The 17,542-nt window shown below is 35.9% G+C and overlaps 3 protein-coding genes across 11 annotated transcripts in view; 1 reads left to right on the forward strand and 2 right to left on the reverse strand.

The window, feature by feature from the left end:
- The window catches only part of TEX10 (testis expressed 10), a 44,566-nt gene extending 38,868 nt beyond the window's left edge, over positions 1-5,698 (reverse strand). For 3 of the 6 annotated variants that reach the window (XM_060691787.2, XM_087892340.1, XM_034416392.3), the window contains exons 1-3: positions 5,255-5,541; positions 3,720-3,908; positions 2,509-3,218 (exon numbers count right to left, since the gene is read on the reverse strand). In XM_060691787.2, the coding sequence (XP_060547770.1) occupies positions 2,509-3,218; positions 3,720-3,899 (890 nt within the window). In that variant the 5' untranslated portion in view covers positions 3,900-3,908; positions 5,255-5,541. Of the gene's footprint in view, positions 1-2,508; positions 3,219-3,719; positions 3,909-4,974 lie in introns of all 6 variants that reach the window. The other 3 variants (XM_087892339.1, XM_060691788.2, XM_060691789.2) reach the window with 2 other exon arrangements.
- Positions 5,699-7,594: 1,896 nt separating this feature from the next.
- PDCD6 (programmed cell death 6) overlaps positions 7,595-17,542 on the reverse strand; it is a 96,592-nt gene continuing 86,644 nt past the window's right edge. For both annotated transcript variants that reach the window (XM_087892342.1, XM_060691792.2), the window contains exon 6: positions 7,595-9,157. In XM_087892342.1, coding sequence (XP_087748468.1) covers positions 9,128-9,157 — 30 coding nt within the window. In that variant the 3' untranslated portion in view covers positions 7,595-9,127. The remainder of the gene's footprint in view (positions 9,158-17,542) is intronic.
- Positions 10,761-17,542, forward strand: part of MSANTD3 (Myb/SANT DNA binding domain containing 3) — a 28,195-nt gene continuing 21,413 nt past the window's right edge. The window contains exons 1-3 of one of the 3 annotated variants that reach the window (XM_034416395.3): positions 11,020-11,083; positions 11,349-11,418; positions 12,824-12,875. The gene's annotated coding sequence lies outside the window, so the exon portion shown is untranslated. Of the gene's footprint in view, positions 11,419-12,823; positions 12,876-17,542 lie in introns of all 3 variants that reach the window. The other 2 variants (XM_034416394.3, XM_087892341.1) reach the window with 2 other exon arrangements.

The raw sequence follows: 17,542 nt of genomic DNA on the forward strand, positions 1-17,542 counted from the left end.
TTGGTGCTTTGGAAAACAATTTGAAGGGAGGGGCTTGCCTTTGTAGGAACAGAAATACTGGAACAGTGCTAAGTCTCCTCTAGTACGCCTTTTCATTAAACTAGACATATCTAATCCCTGTAACCATTCTTTGCATGTTTTAGCCTTCAGTTCCCTGATCTTTTTGTTGCTCTTCTCTGCAGTCTTTCCAGAGTCTCAACATCTTTTTATATTATGATGACCAGAGTTGGATGCAGTATTCCAAGTGTGGTCTTTCTAAGGCTTTGTAAAGTGGTACTAGAATTTCACATGATCTTGATTCTATCCCTATGTTAATTACATTTTTGTCCTATTGAAATGTAATTAATTTTTAGCTTTTAGCTTCAATTTTTAACTGATTGTGGAATATTAGATCTAGGAAATGTAGATATTTAATTGAATTCATTTTTTTTCTTGTGCCACAAATTTTTCCTTGCCACAAATTGTCATCTATTCCAAAATGTAACAGAATGTTTATTGTTTATGTTTATCCATTGGCCAAGTGTTTTCCTTCAAGGATAGAATAAAACAGCCTTTAATACAGTCACTACCAAGTACAGTATACAATTTCACAAAATCATAGGGTGGGAATGGACTTTGGAGGTCTTCTAGTCCAACCCAATAGGACTTCTGAGGCAGAAGTCCTGATACTGTCTCGGAAAAATGGCTGTCCAGTGTTTTCTTGAAAACCTCCAATGATGGAGAACCCACAACTTCAGGAAATAAACTGTTCCACTGATTAATTTAATTCTTCTCTCCGTCTGGAAATTTCTATTTTAAGATTGGATCTCCCTCTGATGAGGTTCTACCTATTGCTTCTACTTCAGGTTCTATGGAGAGTAAATCAATGCTCTCTTCCTACGACAGCCATTCAAGTAGTGGATGACTGGTATCATGTGTCCCCTAACCTTCTGTTCATTAGGCTAAACATACCTAGTTTCCTTAACTGTTCTTAACAGGATTTGGCCTTCAGATCCCTTTTCATCTCTGGTGCTGTTCTCTGCACTGTTTCTAGAGGCCTCAGCATCTTCTTTCTATTGTGGTGGCTATACTGGATGCAGTATTCCAAATGTGGCCTCACCAAGGCAATATAGAACAGTTATATCACTTCTCTTGCTCTTGATATATCTCTCTATTGATGCAGCCTGGACTGCATTGATTTTTTGGGCAACTGCAGCACACCGATGTATCATGTGTAAGCACTGGACCATCCAGACATTTAGATACCTCCCAGAGGCACTATAGCTTTGATGGCAAACCTGTGGCACGCGTAGCCATATCGGTAGGTACTTGAGCTCAGCTCTGGTGTGCACATGCTGATTTTCAGGGCTTCTGGGCCCACCAGAAGTAGGGAAGCAGGCTGTTTCTTGCCTCTGGAGGGCCTCGGGGTGGTGGTGGGGATGGCCTGTTTTTCTCTCTCCCCAGGCTCCAGAGCCTATTTAGGAGCTTGGGGAGGGCAAAAACGGCCTTCCCCACCTCCCCGGAGGCCCTCCAGAGGCTGGAAATGGCCCATTTGCCGACTTCCCATTTGCCAACTTCCGGTGGGACCGGAAGATAGCAAACAGGTCTACCAGGCCCACTGTGCCATCGCGTGCCAGGAGTGGAGGGAGCAGGGGGGATTGTGTGCATGCACAGGGGCGGGGCGCATCAAATTATGGGTGTGGGCATGCACGCGCGTGACCCCCCCTCCGTCCTGGCACGCGATGGCAAAAAGGTTAGCCATCACTTCACTACAGTGACCCTCTGTATGCCCATACTCTATCTGTGCATCTAGTTCTTTCTGTCCAGTTGCAACATTTTATTTTTCTTGCCACTGAACTGCACCTTGTTGGATAAGGCCCAACAAGGGCTTAAATCTTTCAAGATCTTTTTCCCAAAGTGTTAGCAATAGCCCCCTCCCAGCTTTGCACATTTGATGAGCACCTTTCAATCCTCTCATACAGGTCATTTATGAAAATATTGACGGCCAATGGGCCTAAAAAGAACCTTAAGAAACTCTACTACATGCTTCCCTCCACCCAGATGTAGTTCACTGACGACCATATGGGAAAGTGGTTGGTCAGCCAACTGCAGATTTATTAGGTAGTGGTAATATCTCTCCCACACACTGTTTTTTACCAAGAAGTAGAATGTAGACTACTTTATGAAATATTGAAATCTAACTATACTATATCCACAGTATTTTCTTGGTCCACTGATTTAGTCACTTTATCAAAAACAATATATTTTTTTGGTAAAATAACCTATACATAACAAACCCATGCTGGATTCTGGGAATCATCTGTTTACTAGAATCAGAGAAAAAATAAATACATTCTAATCTTTTACAAAAGCAAATTCCCACTGAAGTGTTCTAAGCTTTCAACAAAGAATGCATAATTAAATTTGAAAAGAATATAATAAATTACAACAGCTTTATTGAATTGTTTGGTAAACAATAACTACTAAGTGTAGCATTTTAAACTAGTTCCAAGCATACAAATTTCTTACCTTAATGTAAACAATGAATTAATTTTAGGATATAAGTCACCATTTTCATACAACTGGATGTGCTGTTGGCCAGCGGCATGTTCTTGCCAATTGACACATAAGGACTTCTGAATTCCTACACTATGAGTTCGCTCTTTCTGCCCCTCACTGTCAATTTCTAGTACACTAGAATCTTCTACCAAGATCTGGAGGAATTTTTGGAGTCTAACTAGAACATTCAGCCTCCATTGTTGAGACATCATTCTGCGGCTAGGATTAACAGAAATCATCCAACTTATTTTATCTCTACTTTTCTGCTGTGTTGACAATTGCTGATGAGAAATAAGTTCCACAAAGTTATTCAGTAATACAGTACTGCGATCCCTCAGGAGAGTAGGGTATTCCTTCAAAAAAATATCCAATACCTTCAGAGAATCTTCCTGAATTTCTTCACTGATGTGAGTCATGGCACTAGAAAGATGAGCACTCATTAAAGGGAAGAATGGAGAAATATGTTCAGCTCGTATTTTGGGAGCCAGGAATTGAAGAAGGCAGACTGCTGCTTTTCGCACACTAGACTCCTTGTCTGTAAACACAGCGGCTAACTCACTCAGTATATTTGAAAGGTGAGCATCAATTATGAATGGATACTGAGACAGCAGGTCCTTGAGTCCAAAAAGTGCACTTTGTTTAACTCCTGCACTATAATGATTCATCTGTGAAAGCAGATCCTAAAATATAACATAAAACATTTCTGTTAATACTCTTTGCATTGTAAAATGTTTTAGAATTTAGATACATCACATTATATATTCTTAAAAGTATATTTTTTAAAAAATTGGTAGTGAGATAAATTGATTGAAAATTGTAATATAAAGAGCTGAGCGTGATATGCAGGATATAACTGACATAAAGCAGAGAAAGCTATAATTTATAACAGACAATATACTATGGTGACTAAAAATTACCCCCGTCATTCTAACTATAGCATTGTTGTTCAACTAAAATTAAAATGAAAAAACATGGAACACTTATTAAATTATACAGAGATCTGGATTATATATGGAAATCAAAAATTTATTAGATTACATAGAAATCTGGACTATATATGGAAAAATACTCTTTTCCATGTCTGGTAAAATTCTTAGTTTTAGAAATTAACAGAAAAGTTAATTTCTGTTAAAAATGGCCTGAAACTAATTACAACAGAGTACTCAAACTTTTGTTTTTACCTTTATATTAAGCTTTCTATTATTGGTTGGAAGTATACTACCCTGTCTCAGCTGCTCAGGAAGATGTATAGTCTTTGTTCTGAAATTTGTGTCAGTTGCATTTTCTAGTCGAGGCTTCTTTTTCCCAACTTTTAATTTCAGTTTATGAAAATCTTCTTGATGTTTTCTCTTTTTAGTCATTTTGAAATTCTGCAAAAAAAAAAAGTGAATATTTTCTCAGAGAGAAAAAAATTATTTGCAATTGCACTGATAAAGTAAAATATTCATTGCGATATTGCATTTAAAACTCAATAGTCAAAATCTCTTAGTTCATATCAAATCTAAATTAAGGACAAAATTTATTGTACCTTATCCATTCCCTAACATAAGCTACCTGAGTATCCATGAACAAGGCTATCTTCTTTTAAGAAAAACTTCTTTTAAGAAAAGAATTAAAATATATTGCATTTGGATGTCATACTAAAGATTCTAGCAGGAAAAACATATTTTTTATTTTAATCCAATTTTCATTATAAAAATTAAGTTAACACACAGGACAATTAAAAATAATTTTGCATTAGCATAACGTAAATTTATATTACATTTACATACATAAATCTAAAATTCTTTATTAAAATCATAATACAGTATAAAATCCAAGATGCACGACAAGATATATAAGGCACAGAGATACTGATTTTAATTATGTCTGGATGAACACTATTTCATAAAGTGAAAGATGGTTGAAAGAAAGTATTGAAAACAGACATATTCATTATCACTAGTAATTTACAGATATAATAGAACTAGATAGAAGATCTATGTCTAACTAATTTTCTTATTCTAATATTCTGCTCAAAACTAGAATCAGTTCTTAACTGCTGTGGGGGAAAACCTGATAATGTTACTATGTCATGGTTAAAACTGACCTATTTAACATACATAATAAATATGATATTCCAAAGGCTTATCTGCTGGAAACAGTAAACACTTTAAATGTGAAGACTACTGAAATGGTATTCTGCCTTCCAGCATTTTCTGCATGAATGGAAAAATTGTTATTTAATTCATTTTAAATTAAAAAAAATTGAGTCCAAGGAGCGCCCCCCCCCCATGAATCAACAAGAATACCCTAAAAACCATCCTAAAACGTAAACTTGATGAAAAATCTAAATTTAAACTCAGATACGGAAATTCTCATCGGCTAAATATCCACCATGTTTAAATACTCTTTTTAACAGGACTGCCGTGGCCTACCGCCCGAAAAACACCTAACTGGTTAGCAGGGACCTCTCGTGTCCGAAGAATCCAAAGATTTATTATTTTGCAGAGCTGCTCCTAAACTACCGAAATCCCACCCGGCGGCAGTCAAACGGGGGCAGGAAACTGGAGGAAGAGGTCCTCAACAACAGGATCTCGGTCAGAAAAGCCCTTGGGAGCCCCCGAGGCACGGGAAGAGTTGGGCTCCGTTTATAAATGACCTTCTGGCTTTCCAGGCAAAGTTTGCTCCTCGGTCTAGTTTTCCTCTTTCCCGAACCTCCCGCAAAGATACTCACCCACCCAGTTCCGATCAACCAAACAACCTACTGGCGGCCACGATAACTGGCTTCGAGATTTCTTCCCGAGTCGAAGTCGAAATCCCGCATCCGGTCACATTTTCCGGAAATCGCTGTAACGTTTTCTCGTCAACGCGGCTCGCAGCAGTTCGCGATTGTGTTGTCGAAACTGGAGGTTCCTGCGATTGAGCGGAAAGGGAATGGAAAGGAACAGGGAAGGAGCTTCCGCTCAGCAGGAGCAGAAGAATAGCAGAATAATTGACATGGGAAGTGTACAGTTACACCAAACAGATTTTGAAATTGCGGTCAAGCCTCCTCTAGGTTAATATTTCCCAAACTCGGCACACCTCTTAAAATTGGGACAGCAAAGCTAAGGAAAAGGTTTCTTCATAACCTCATTCAAGAATGTAATAAGGCTACATAACGACTACATAACGACCTAATGGGGCTTCGTAGCATCAGTACTAGCATGCAATCATAATTGTTGCATTCCAGTCACGTGAAACCGCCTTCAAATCAAGAATATAATGTGTGTGTTTCTAGTCATAACAATCATGGGTCTTTGGTCTACTAAAATGTAACATGATTTTTAAATAGGTTTCATCTGAAATTATTGTCAGTTTCAGACTACCCTTGTCAAATTACAGAACAAGCAAAAATATACAGCCAATGTGATGCAAAAATACGCAACAATGGCATTTTCATGGATTCAGAAGAAAGCAGAAACTGCACAATATGTCACATCATGAATAAAGGCAAATATACCTGTCCCAGGATAACCTTGGAGGGTCGAATCCGGGTTGGTCACTGGGAGCAGAAGTTTAGTTTTCCAAGCTTTCAGACTCTTGCTGAAGCACATCCTTAGGGAATGTCTCTCTACCGGAATGTGTGCTTTGAGCTATTCAATAGGTAGTATTTATGTGGTGCCTGGTATGTGGCTTTTTAATTGTTGATTGGGGTGCTGATGGACAGCTATTAAATCTTTGGCTGTTGTGCACTTATCCAGATTTCATCTTGGAATATGTCACAACATACAAATAACATATAGGTAGTCCTTGCCTTATGTCCATTCATTCAGGGACCATTCAAAATTATTGTGACATTGAAAAAAATGGACTTATGACTATTCTGGGAAGATTCAGCATCTCAGCCCCCTCAGTCATGTGATCGCAAACTGATACTTAGGTTCCACCTTGCACTTATAAAGTTGTAGCAAGCCAGTCATTTGATCACCATATGTGACCTTCTCAGCTGACTTCCCACAAGAGTCAATGGGGAAGCAGGTCAAGAATATCACAAATTCTTCTAATAAGTTGCTCGAATTGCTTTTTCTCCTGAGGAGCCTGTTCTTCCATACCACCCTCTCTGTAGTGTAGACATTTACACTTTGTAGTGAGGCCACTCCAAACTCTCCCAAAACTTCTTTGACCCATCCACAATGTCTGCTAGCCTGCCTATGCCTTGTATCAGCTGGTCACTACAATCTCCATTCCCCAAGAGCACCCTCCATCACTCACTTCCGCTACACCCGCATTCCTTGCCTGGGATTCCACTTCTTCCTGTTTAATGACTTTTGTTGTCCTGGGATTATGATGGCGACCAGAATTGCTGTTGCTAAGTGATGCAGTCATTTTATATCATGTTTTACAACCATATCATTTAGAGACAGCAATTCCAAACCCAATTACTGTTGCAATCTGAGGACCAATTGTATCAATTATGCATCCAGAAACTTTACATGATGGAAAGGGATAACTTTAAGCGCTTGTTGCTCTTTGAACCTGATGGCTTTCTTGCAGTGTTTCATTACTAAACTAAGTAACATCATCAGTAGGGTTTGTTCATATTTTTATATACTAGTGGCTTGCCCTGTCAGCATTGGTAGGAGTGTTCTTGGTGGTTCCTTAGTTCTGCTACGCAGTTTATTAGAGATTTGTATCTGACACTACTGGGCAGGACATGTTGTCATAGGTATTCATGCAGAAAGAATAATTGTTCCTTGATGGAACAGTGCCTACATGCAAATTTCTCCCATTTATGCTTTATGAAGTGTTTGATTTTCATATGTGGTATTTACAGAAAAAATATTTACAGGTCAGAGTTGAACTGTGGGGTCCTTGGGGCTCTCTGAATTTGGTGGTTTTCTTGCAGATGCTTCGTTAACAAACTAGGAAATTAACAAACAAATGAATTTCTTATTTATAAACTGGATTACATCACAGCATGACTCAAAAATATATATGAGACACAGAATAAGTTTAGAAATATAATTGTTTTAAACCTGTATGATTGTCTTGATCAGAGACGTATACCAAATACATGCATAAGGAAAATGTAATATTTTTTCAAAGTCTGACTTTATTTAATTGAATTTAAGTAACCACCTATCTGACATATGTGACTATGTATGGCACACACAATTAAAAATGTCAAAACAATTAACAATTAAAAACTAAAATACAATTTAAACAATTTATAAATAACACAAAAATCACAGGAGAGTGGATTCCAAAAGTTACAAAAAGTATAACCATTTCACAGTATTTAGTATTCTCAACCATTACATACTTCTAGAATTCCTCACTAGATTAAAATACAGCATGATAATGATTCTAATAATTTTGTGATTAATAATCAGAATGTGCTGTAACAAATGAGATGTACTTATGAATGAATTCTTTAGGATTTTTTTGTCCTCTCCAATTTTAATATGGACCTCAGCAGACAAAATTATTTTGAGGTATTCCACCAGTGTATCAATGGTACACAGCTCTACCTCCATCTTCAAACTTTTGAGCTGAATAAATTATCAGAAATCCTAAATAAGACAGATCTACCAAGATACTCCTGTCAAATGTGCACAAAAGAGCATTAATTAAGCCATTCTCGAGACTGTTGTCTTCATTTCCCTCTGCCTGCTTCCTTTTCTACTGACAAAAATGTTTTTCAAGGCAATGAAAGCAATAAGAACCACGTCATATATTCATGTTAAGAAAGTGACTAGATTATATAGGAATATGATATTTGCTGATAAAATGAAGTTGTAAAAGTAATGGAAAATGGAACTTACAAAAACATTTCATTGCAGTATAGTTGGTGAGAGCTTCATACTTCATAACTGAGTAGAATAACAATTCAATTGGAAAGAAAAGTTAACACTGATGCCTGACACATAACAAGGGTATCATACTATTGTCTGCATCTTATATAATTGGCTTGTGGCAACTATGATTTGAATGAAAAGTAAACTGAATGAAACTTAAAATTTAGTTAAGATGAAAGTATGGTTCATCTTGAGCCGATAACTGTTAGGCCAGTTGAAGAAAGGCAGTGACAAACTACTTCTGAAAATGTTATCAAGAAAACTGAAAAACTTGTCTAGCCAATTGCCAGGAGTCAAGGTACTTCTCCCCCCTCCCCCATATCTAGGTTTGGCAGCACAGTACCATTAGATTATTTTTAATCTGTTACTAGGGGTGAAAAATCTCAGTTGCTAGGGAAAAAATGAACAGTTTCATCCTTATATCATGTTTTGAACTTCTCAGAAACATTTGCTATGCAATGCAGAATGCTGTAATAAAACTTCAGCCCAATCTAGCAACACACTTTTAATGGGGTGTTTTTGTAATTTATTTATATATTTTTTCTTTACATACAATGAGAGCTTGCTGAATAGCATACTGTCTGAGTCAATTCGCTTACATAGTAATACTTTTTAACACCCTAGTTTCTACCTCTGTTATCCAATCATAGATAAAACAAGTCCCAAGTTCGAAAATACTGTGTCTTCTTTTTCTTTTATCTTCAGTGTTAATCTGTCAATTTCTGCAGTCTAATAGTTTTTTTATTATATCTTCTTCTGTAGGTGTTTCCTCATTTTTCCAGCAAATACAATTCTTGCTGCTGTCAAAACATGTAATATCAAATATACAAATAATTTGATTTTTAATTATTCTTAAGTGGGCTTCACTAAGCAATAAAAAGTACACATACCAATAACGTAACTTAATGAGAGAGAAAAAGGAAACTTCTACTAGAAACAAAACCATTCATATCCCTAGTTATCTAAGAATATGTGCATGAAGAAACAGACAAATAACAAGGGACATCTTTTGAAATTGACATATAAAGCTTTGGAAAATCACAGCTGCTTTAGCTAGTGAAGAAGTGTTTCATTCTTATTAAAACATGTTGCAATGCACTTCTTTTAAATGTTTTGACAACCCAAATTCCCAGTTATACAGTAATACATTTAAAATGATTATTTAAAAAAAAAAAAACAAATATCTTGATTTGTAAAACAGGACATTCAAGCTTGTTAAATTAGTGTATAAACAATTTAGTCCTCCAGCTGAAAATACGGTGTTTACACATATACCGATTATCATAAAATGTAACAATTGATGCTACAGACCCCTACATCCTGGACATAAATTGTTTCAACTTCTACCTTCAAAATGATGCTATAGGGCAGGGGTCTCCAATCTTGGCAACTTTAAGACTTGTGGACTCAGCAAAACTGGCTGGGGAATTCTAGGAGTTCAAGTCCACAAGTCTTAAAGCTGCCAAGATTGGAGATCCCTGCTATAGGGCACTGCACACCAGAACAACTAGACAAGAATGCCATCACTCTGCTAAAGAACTAATTCCCACAACATTATCAGACTATTTACTAAGACTGTATTACTACTATTCTTCTCATTCTATTACCTATCTCCTCCCACTTATGACTATAAACATGTTGCTTGTATTTTTACGATTTATATTGTTGTTTCCTAGTACGATTTATTGCTTATTAGTAACTTATGACTGTCACTCAGTGTTGTATCTTATGATTCTTGATGAATTTTTTTCCCCTTTTTTCTTTTTTTCCCCTTTTATGTACTCTGAGAGCATATGCACCAAAGGCAAATTCCTTGTGTATCCAATCACACTTGACCAATAAAGAATTGAATTTTATTCTATTCTATTTTATTTGGAGATATTTCTTTGTTAATGTTAGCTAAATAAAGTTTCCACCTTTAGAAGTGCTATATTTCTGAAAGTCAGCTTCTAAACTCACAATAATTCTTGTCTGAATGTGCACTACGGAGGAAAGATTAATAGACGCTTGAGCTCAGTTTGAATTGTGCAGTCTTTGGCTCTCTCTGAGTTGGCTGGTTGTTTGCAGATGTTTTGTTACAGATAATATCTTCAATACTCGGTAGTTAAGATTACCTAATCAGGTAACGCAACATTTGCAAGGAAACAACCAACCTCAGAGAGCACGAGAGAAAGAGTGACAGCTGAAGGCAGTAGGACGCACTCTATCCAAGTCCTTCAATGAACCGCAGGTAACGGGACGAACGTAAACGAAGGTCCTGATTGTAAACCCAAACCCCGCCGGCTCTGCTTCAAAAACATCCCATAGGCTGCCGTCCGCCAGTCACCGAAAGACTTGCGCACGCGCAAATTGGCTCTTCCTACTTTTGTCGGAATAATTACCATCAGTTAGACGGAAAACCCTAACTGGATAACCAGGAGAGGGAACGGCATTACACGTTTATGTTTTATTGTTCTAACGAAGGCTGGTGGTGTAATCAAACTAATAAGGAAAAGGAAGCAAATCGCCTTCTTTTTGCTCATAATTACATACACTTGGATTTGCTCCTCACTTTAGTGCGCAGGGGATTGCAGATTTTTGCTAAACAGTCGGTCTTCCCTACGCTGTCCCACCGTGTCGGAATTTGAGAAGAGCAGGAAAGGGGGGCTAATAGTGTGACTGTGGGAGGGACAAAGAGGTCTAGCCTTCCACCCCAGTTTCGAAGCGGGAGCAGAAAATAAAGGCCGGTAATGGTGGTGCATTAATAACTAAAGATTGCTATTGTCTTTCAAATCTAAGACGCTGGCGTTGCAATTGCAGAACATTTTTTTTCTTTCTGTCCCCTTACTGTTTTTTCGGAAGTAGTGATAACAGCAACCACTACAAGACCATTCTGTTTGGATCCACCTTACGTCCCTTTATTTCTAAATCTACGACCGCTAATGTGCATGTAAATTGCTGGCCCGTTTTTTTGTCAGGCTAACATCTTTGCTTTCTTTTATCTAAACCAAGAAGAGGATATCGGCAGCATCGAGGAGAAAGGAAGGGGAAATCTGAGAAGGCCTTTATGCACAGAAGCCTGGTAACATACATGCATCTATATTTGTGTTTATTTAGAAGAAAAAAACGTTTCAGAGAAGCACTTTGAAATCCTCTCTCCTCCATTATTATTTGCCTTAGGCCATGCTTAAAATGTTTTATAGATAGACGCAGATTTTTTTCTTTACTGTTCTCAACAGTAAATCTGTCAGAAATCACAAAATCTCAGTATCTAGGAGTAAGCCTCAATGAACAAAGTTGGGTACCATTGAATAAATATGTTGCTAACGTTATTTAATGTAAGCAAGATTAGATGCAGTTTTCTGAAAATGAAAATAAATAGAATACTTTATAAATCAGTTTTAATTAGTTGCTTTGGTTCCAAAATTAGAACTACGATTTTAAAAGAACTTGCTTTTTTTCCACGAATTTTTTAATACACGGTAAAACACTGTGATCTTAGAAAACATCCAGGCAGATAGTGTTAAGACAGATTTACCCTTTAATAAAATCTCTAGTAAAACCTTGATTTTGTATTTTTGCATGTGGTTTTTTGCAATTTTTGGCGAAGTTTGGATGCAATCAACTTTCACAAGTTATACAATCGTTTTTCTGGAAGTAAATAATAGATTGTACTTATACTTTACTTACAAATGTACATTTTTCTCTTGATTTTGCTTGGTTCCATTGACAATACAGTCAATTTTTTCAGATCTTACACGTGGGGGGGGGTGTATGCATATCCCAAGATAGTGCCCAAGAAGTTATAAGGGTTCTTCATGACTCACCTTTAGATACTATCTGTCTCCAAAACTGAGTCAGTTGGAAGGACCTCAAAGGGGGTATGGCAGAATGGGTAATCAATGTACTAACAATTTTGATCTGCTTGAGAGTTGGCGTCTAGACTTGTTAATTTTAAAAAAGAAGGGAAGAAAAATAAATAATGCTTAATTTTGCCTCTGTTCTGTTAAACTGTTAGTTTTTCAGGGCATTTGGAGATATCCCTTATTCTGGGCTTAGTATGATCTGCTATATTATGAACTCAAACATATTAAGTAGAAGATTGATTTAACGATATTAAAAACTATTACTAAGAATATTTGTTTACCTTAAATGTGCCTTTATTTGAGGTCATTATTCCAACAGCTAGGGTCTACATGACAAAACATATAGAGTAGGCTCCTCGCTGTGAGCCTATAATGAGCAAATAACTGTTCCTACCCCAACAGCAGCTAAATATCTTTCACCTGTTTCTCTGAACATTACTGTTACCAAAGTTCTTGATCTGTTTTGCTGATGATATATTGATTGGAGTACAGTATCCAAACACAGTAATGACTTTTCTGTAAGTCAGTTTATTTTAATGCTCCTGTCAATCAGTTATTTTGTTCAGTTTCCTACTTCAACTAGAAAGCTTAGTTTCATTCAGTAATCTTCATTTTGGGCAGGAAGGAGGTTTGCCTATTGAAGACGACAGCATAAAAGATTAATCTTATATTTGTAAGTTCTCCAGTATTTTTAATTACAGTTTTTATGTTGCTTAAATGTCAGAAAGAATTGGAATATAAATAAATACATTTGATTACAACTTGTTAGGAAATTCTTTGGGGAGTTCAGGAAGAATCATAAAACATCTACCTGAGAAAAATTTTTAATCCATAGTTTATGTTATTGAAATTTGATTCTCCTAAATTTCAAGTGATACCAGGGATCCAGAAAAGGAAAATATGTTTGACTCAGCTGATGATTGAATATAAAAGCAAATATTCTGCAGACCAAATATTCGTCACTTACTCATGCTAATCTGTCTCCTATAACTGCGTCTTAACTTATGATGTAAATTTAAATTCGCAGACTTTTATTTTATTTTATATTCTCAATTTTATACTCCTCTAGTTTTCATAGTGATACTAATATCTTATAAAAGTGAGGAATATAGTAACAATGCAGAGTCTATATTCTCATCTCACCTTTTATATTTTATTTTTCTGTCCGTAAAATATTTGTCCAGGAGAATTTAAAAAATATAATATATTTTTGGATAGCTCTGACTTATTGCTCAAAATTCTTTTTTCTTCTCCTTTTATTGAAACAAAATCAAATAATGACAATGTGTCATCAGTCCATTGCTGCAAATTTAGTATACATTTCTCCTTCCAATATTGCATAATTTTTATCAACCGCCATGCCTCAGTTCTTGATGCCTTGGTAGATTCCAAATTCTAAGAGTAACAATGCAAAAGAAGAAGAAGTGATTGTTCTTACATAATTGTTGTGAATGAATAAATATTAGCAGACTTACTGATTGCAGTCCACCATATGGCAATAAAGGGACAATAAATCCATATGAGTTAATATTCCAAATGTTTTCCAATAAAAATATGAATTCAGCCAACCCTTATTAAACAGATTCTAGGATCAGTGATTAAAAATTATGGTGTTTCCTATGTGGAACAGAGTATTCTAGTTAAGGAAAGAGCACTGAAAATAGTGATCTATGTCTTCTGTGCATAGAACACATTGAGCCAATATTCTGTGTTTATATCAGAAAAAACATGTCAACCCTAGGATAAATAACTCTCAGTAAGTTGAACCAAACGTTCCAATCAAATGAGATGACAATAAGATGTGACTTTGACTATAGGAAACTTCTTCCCCCCTTATGGACTTCTTGTGTAAAACAGAAAAAATGAACTTAATCTATAGTTTTCACAAATAGGCTAGATATAGAAAGAAGAGACTCATGAGGTAACTTTAGAGAAAGAGGTAAATGTACAATTGTTCTCATAACCACTTTTAAGGAAAATTGGAAGCCACTTTATATTTTCTATTCTTTTCTTCTTTTTTACCCTTTAGGATTCTCTTTTATATATTTTTCTTTTTGCCTTCATACTCTGATTTAGTTTATCTTTCCTCTTGTCTTGTTTTTAAAATTTTCAATAAAATTATATTTAAAAAAGACTATAGGGATCATCCCTCTCAAACACATGTATACACACATACAAATTAAGTTTACTTTATTGTCACTGTACCTCGTATAACGAAATTAAATGCCATCTTCAATGTACATTATAATTATAAAAATAAAACACAAACACACATCTTTCACATTCTAAACAATTGAATTGAAAACCTGAATTGATATTGCATTGATATTGCATTAGTATTGCACTAGAAACACTAGTTGCCATATAGTCTGCCATTTACAACAGATTCCTGAGGAAATAAATTATGCCTCAATCAAAAGTGATATCCCAATTCAGAAAAATAATGTTTTGATAATAATTATGCTTTTTCTGTTGTGGTTCTTGCCTTGTGATTTGATGCCATTCTGAAACTTTACTAACTCCAATCCTGTTAGCATTCAAGAAAGTTTTGAAGACTTGGTTATTCTCCTGGGGATTGGGGCTAGGCTATTAGCTTGGAGGCATAACTCTGATTGTTTTTTCTTTTTTTGTACACTAGGTAGAATCACAGTTATGAATTGGCCAGTCATATAATTCATTTTAATAAGGCTGGAAATGGTTACAAATCACAGCCAAAATCTTTGGCCTCCTTTAATCCACAATCAGGCAGACAATGTATAAATGAAGAAAAGGCAAGCTAATTGTTACACTTCCTAAAAATGGTAATGCAACAAAAATCACCCAAGTGCAAGGTATGCAGTAGTGTGGGAGGCTGCAGTATAGAAACTTAGAATAATGGCAAAAGATCTGCAGACTATCTAATATGAGTATTCATGAGTGCATTACAAAGAGAATATCAAACAAGAATTGAATAATACCAGGGAGAAAAATGCTCAATATTGCCACCATCTTCAGTTTGCGAAGAACCACCAGAATGACCTAGAAATTTTTATGATTGAAATAAAACCAGAGTTTTATGGCATGGATAAGAAACTATGAACAAGCTAAAACACTATGTTCAAGGAAAAGAACAGCATCCCACTATGAAGCATGCTGATGGAAATATCATAGTTGAGGGCTACTTTGCAGACTGAGCAGTTGGAGGAACAATGGAGTCTGGATTGTACTGAAAATTCTAAAAGTGAAAGTGAAAGTCAGAGTATTCCTCTAGCATGGAGCCTAAATGAACATGAGTCATGCACCATGACAGTGATCCTGAACATACAAAGATGAATCAGAAGAAATTTTATATTTTGGACTAGCCAAGTCAAAATCAAGTCAAAGCTCTTAACCCAAGTGAAATATTGTAATTAAATAGAAGTTCATGCAAGACTACCCCAAAACATCAATAAACTGAAGCAGTTCTCTAAAGAGGATAACAATATGCCAAACAATTATGCAAAATTGATCCATAGGTACGGGAAATGTTTGGCTGAAATTATTGCTGCTCTGGTTTTACATAATTTTTGCAACAAAGTGAAGTCTTAAAATATTCCTACTATCCCATGTCTGAAGAATATTGGAGAGGCAGAGCATGGAAGAAAAAGTTCTGGTAAGATGGACAACTGTATCTGGACTTGACTAGGTAGGATTTTGCACCTATAGTGGTAATGATAATGTTAACACCACGGCAAGACATACGGAAGATTGGGTGAGAAATCTTTTTGTGCCATGATAGTGCTTTCTAGCAGAACTATGCCTTTCCAATGACAACCCAGGGATTAAATTATAAAGAGGAAAAATTATTTCCTATTCATTTGCAATGTATAAATGGTAATGATGGGGCCTAGGAAGAATAAGCAGTCTCCCTGTCATTTATGTGAGTTTTTATAGTTGGAGTCAAGCATCAGAAGATTGCATCTTCTACTATGCTAAAAAAATTCGTCATTCAAAACGATCATTCAGAGTAGAACATATTCTATTTTTGATAGCTTTAGGCCATCCTTTCTCTCTCTCCCTGTATCTATCTATCTATCTATCTATCTATCTATCTATCTATCTATCTATCTATTAGCCTGCCATTTACTCATTTATACCTTGTGATATCTTGTTATATTTTAAATCATGGGGTTTGCTGTTGCTTCAGAGCACTGTTTGCCTTGTACATGTAGTCCTTGACTTACAACCACAACTGAGCCCAGAATGTATGTTGCTAAGTAAGACATTTGTTAATAGTTTTGTCCCATTTTATAACTTTTCTTGCCACAGTTGTTAAGTGAATCATAGTTGTTAAATTAGTAACTCGGTTGTTAAACAAATCTGGCTTCCCCATTGACTTTGCTTATTAGAAGGTTGCAGAAAGGAATCACATGGCCCAGGACACTGCAACTGTCATAAATATGAACCAGTTGCTAAGTATCTGAATTTTGATCACATGATCATGGGGATGCTGCAACAGTCATAAGTGTGAAAAATGGTCATAAGTCACTTTATCCAGTGCTGTTGTAACTTTGAATGATCACTAAACGAACTGTTGTAAATCGAGGACTACCTGTATTGCCAGCAGATGCAAGAATGCCTGCTGATTCCTTTTTTGCCATGTCAATCCTCTTTATTAGTGTATAATATAAAATACAAAAATACAAAAGCAAATAAGATAAATAGGGGAGAGAAAAGGGAAGAGAAAAGTGTAGAGAAGGGAAAAAAGAAAGAAAATGCATTGATTTCCAACTCCCTTTGGTGCACTACCCTGTTTCCCCCCAAACAAGACATCCCCTGATAATAAGCCCAATCAGGCTTTTGAGTGCATGGCAGTAAGGGCAAACGCTTATTTCAGGGTTCAAAAAAATGTAAGACAGGGTCTTATTTTCAGGGAAACACGGTAGAATAAGAAGAAACACTGAATCTCAACTTTTTACTTTAAATAGTAGTATAAATTAGCCTTTTCTACAACAATAGATTTATCTAATCAATAAAATCCAAAATCAAAGTTTCATTTTTTTTCCACCTCAAGCACAAAGTCCAAAAGTGGTTTCCAAGTAGAAACAAAAGTAGTTGTGTTTTTTTCTTTTATAAAAGCAGTCAATTTAGCCATCTCTGTTAGCTCCTGTCAGTTTTTGCAACCATTCATCCATTGTGGGGATTGAAGCATCCTTGCATTTTTGTGCATAAAGTAATCTTGCTACCGTCAACATATATAACATCAATGTTCCAATTTTTTTCCAAATTTTTTTTCATTAAACCACCCCCCAAAAAATATTCACTTTGAGAATCTTCTGTATTAGAATATGAATCCTACTCTAATATTTCTTTGATTTATCA

Source organism: Pantherophis guttatus, chromosome 4 (genome assembly GCF_059756535.1).
Source record: "Pantherophis guttatus breed Tessera chromosome 4, ASM5975653v1, whole genome shotgun sequence".
Lineage (NCBI taxonomy): Eukaryota > Metazoa > Chordata > Lepidosauria > Squamata > Colubridae > Pantherophis > Pantherophis guttatus.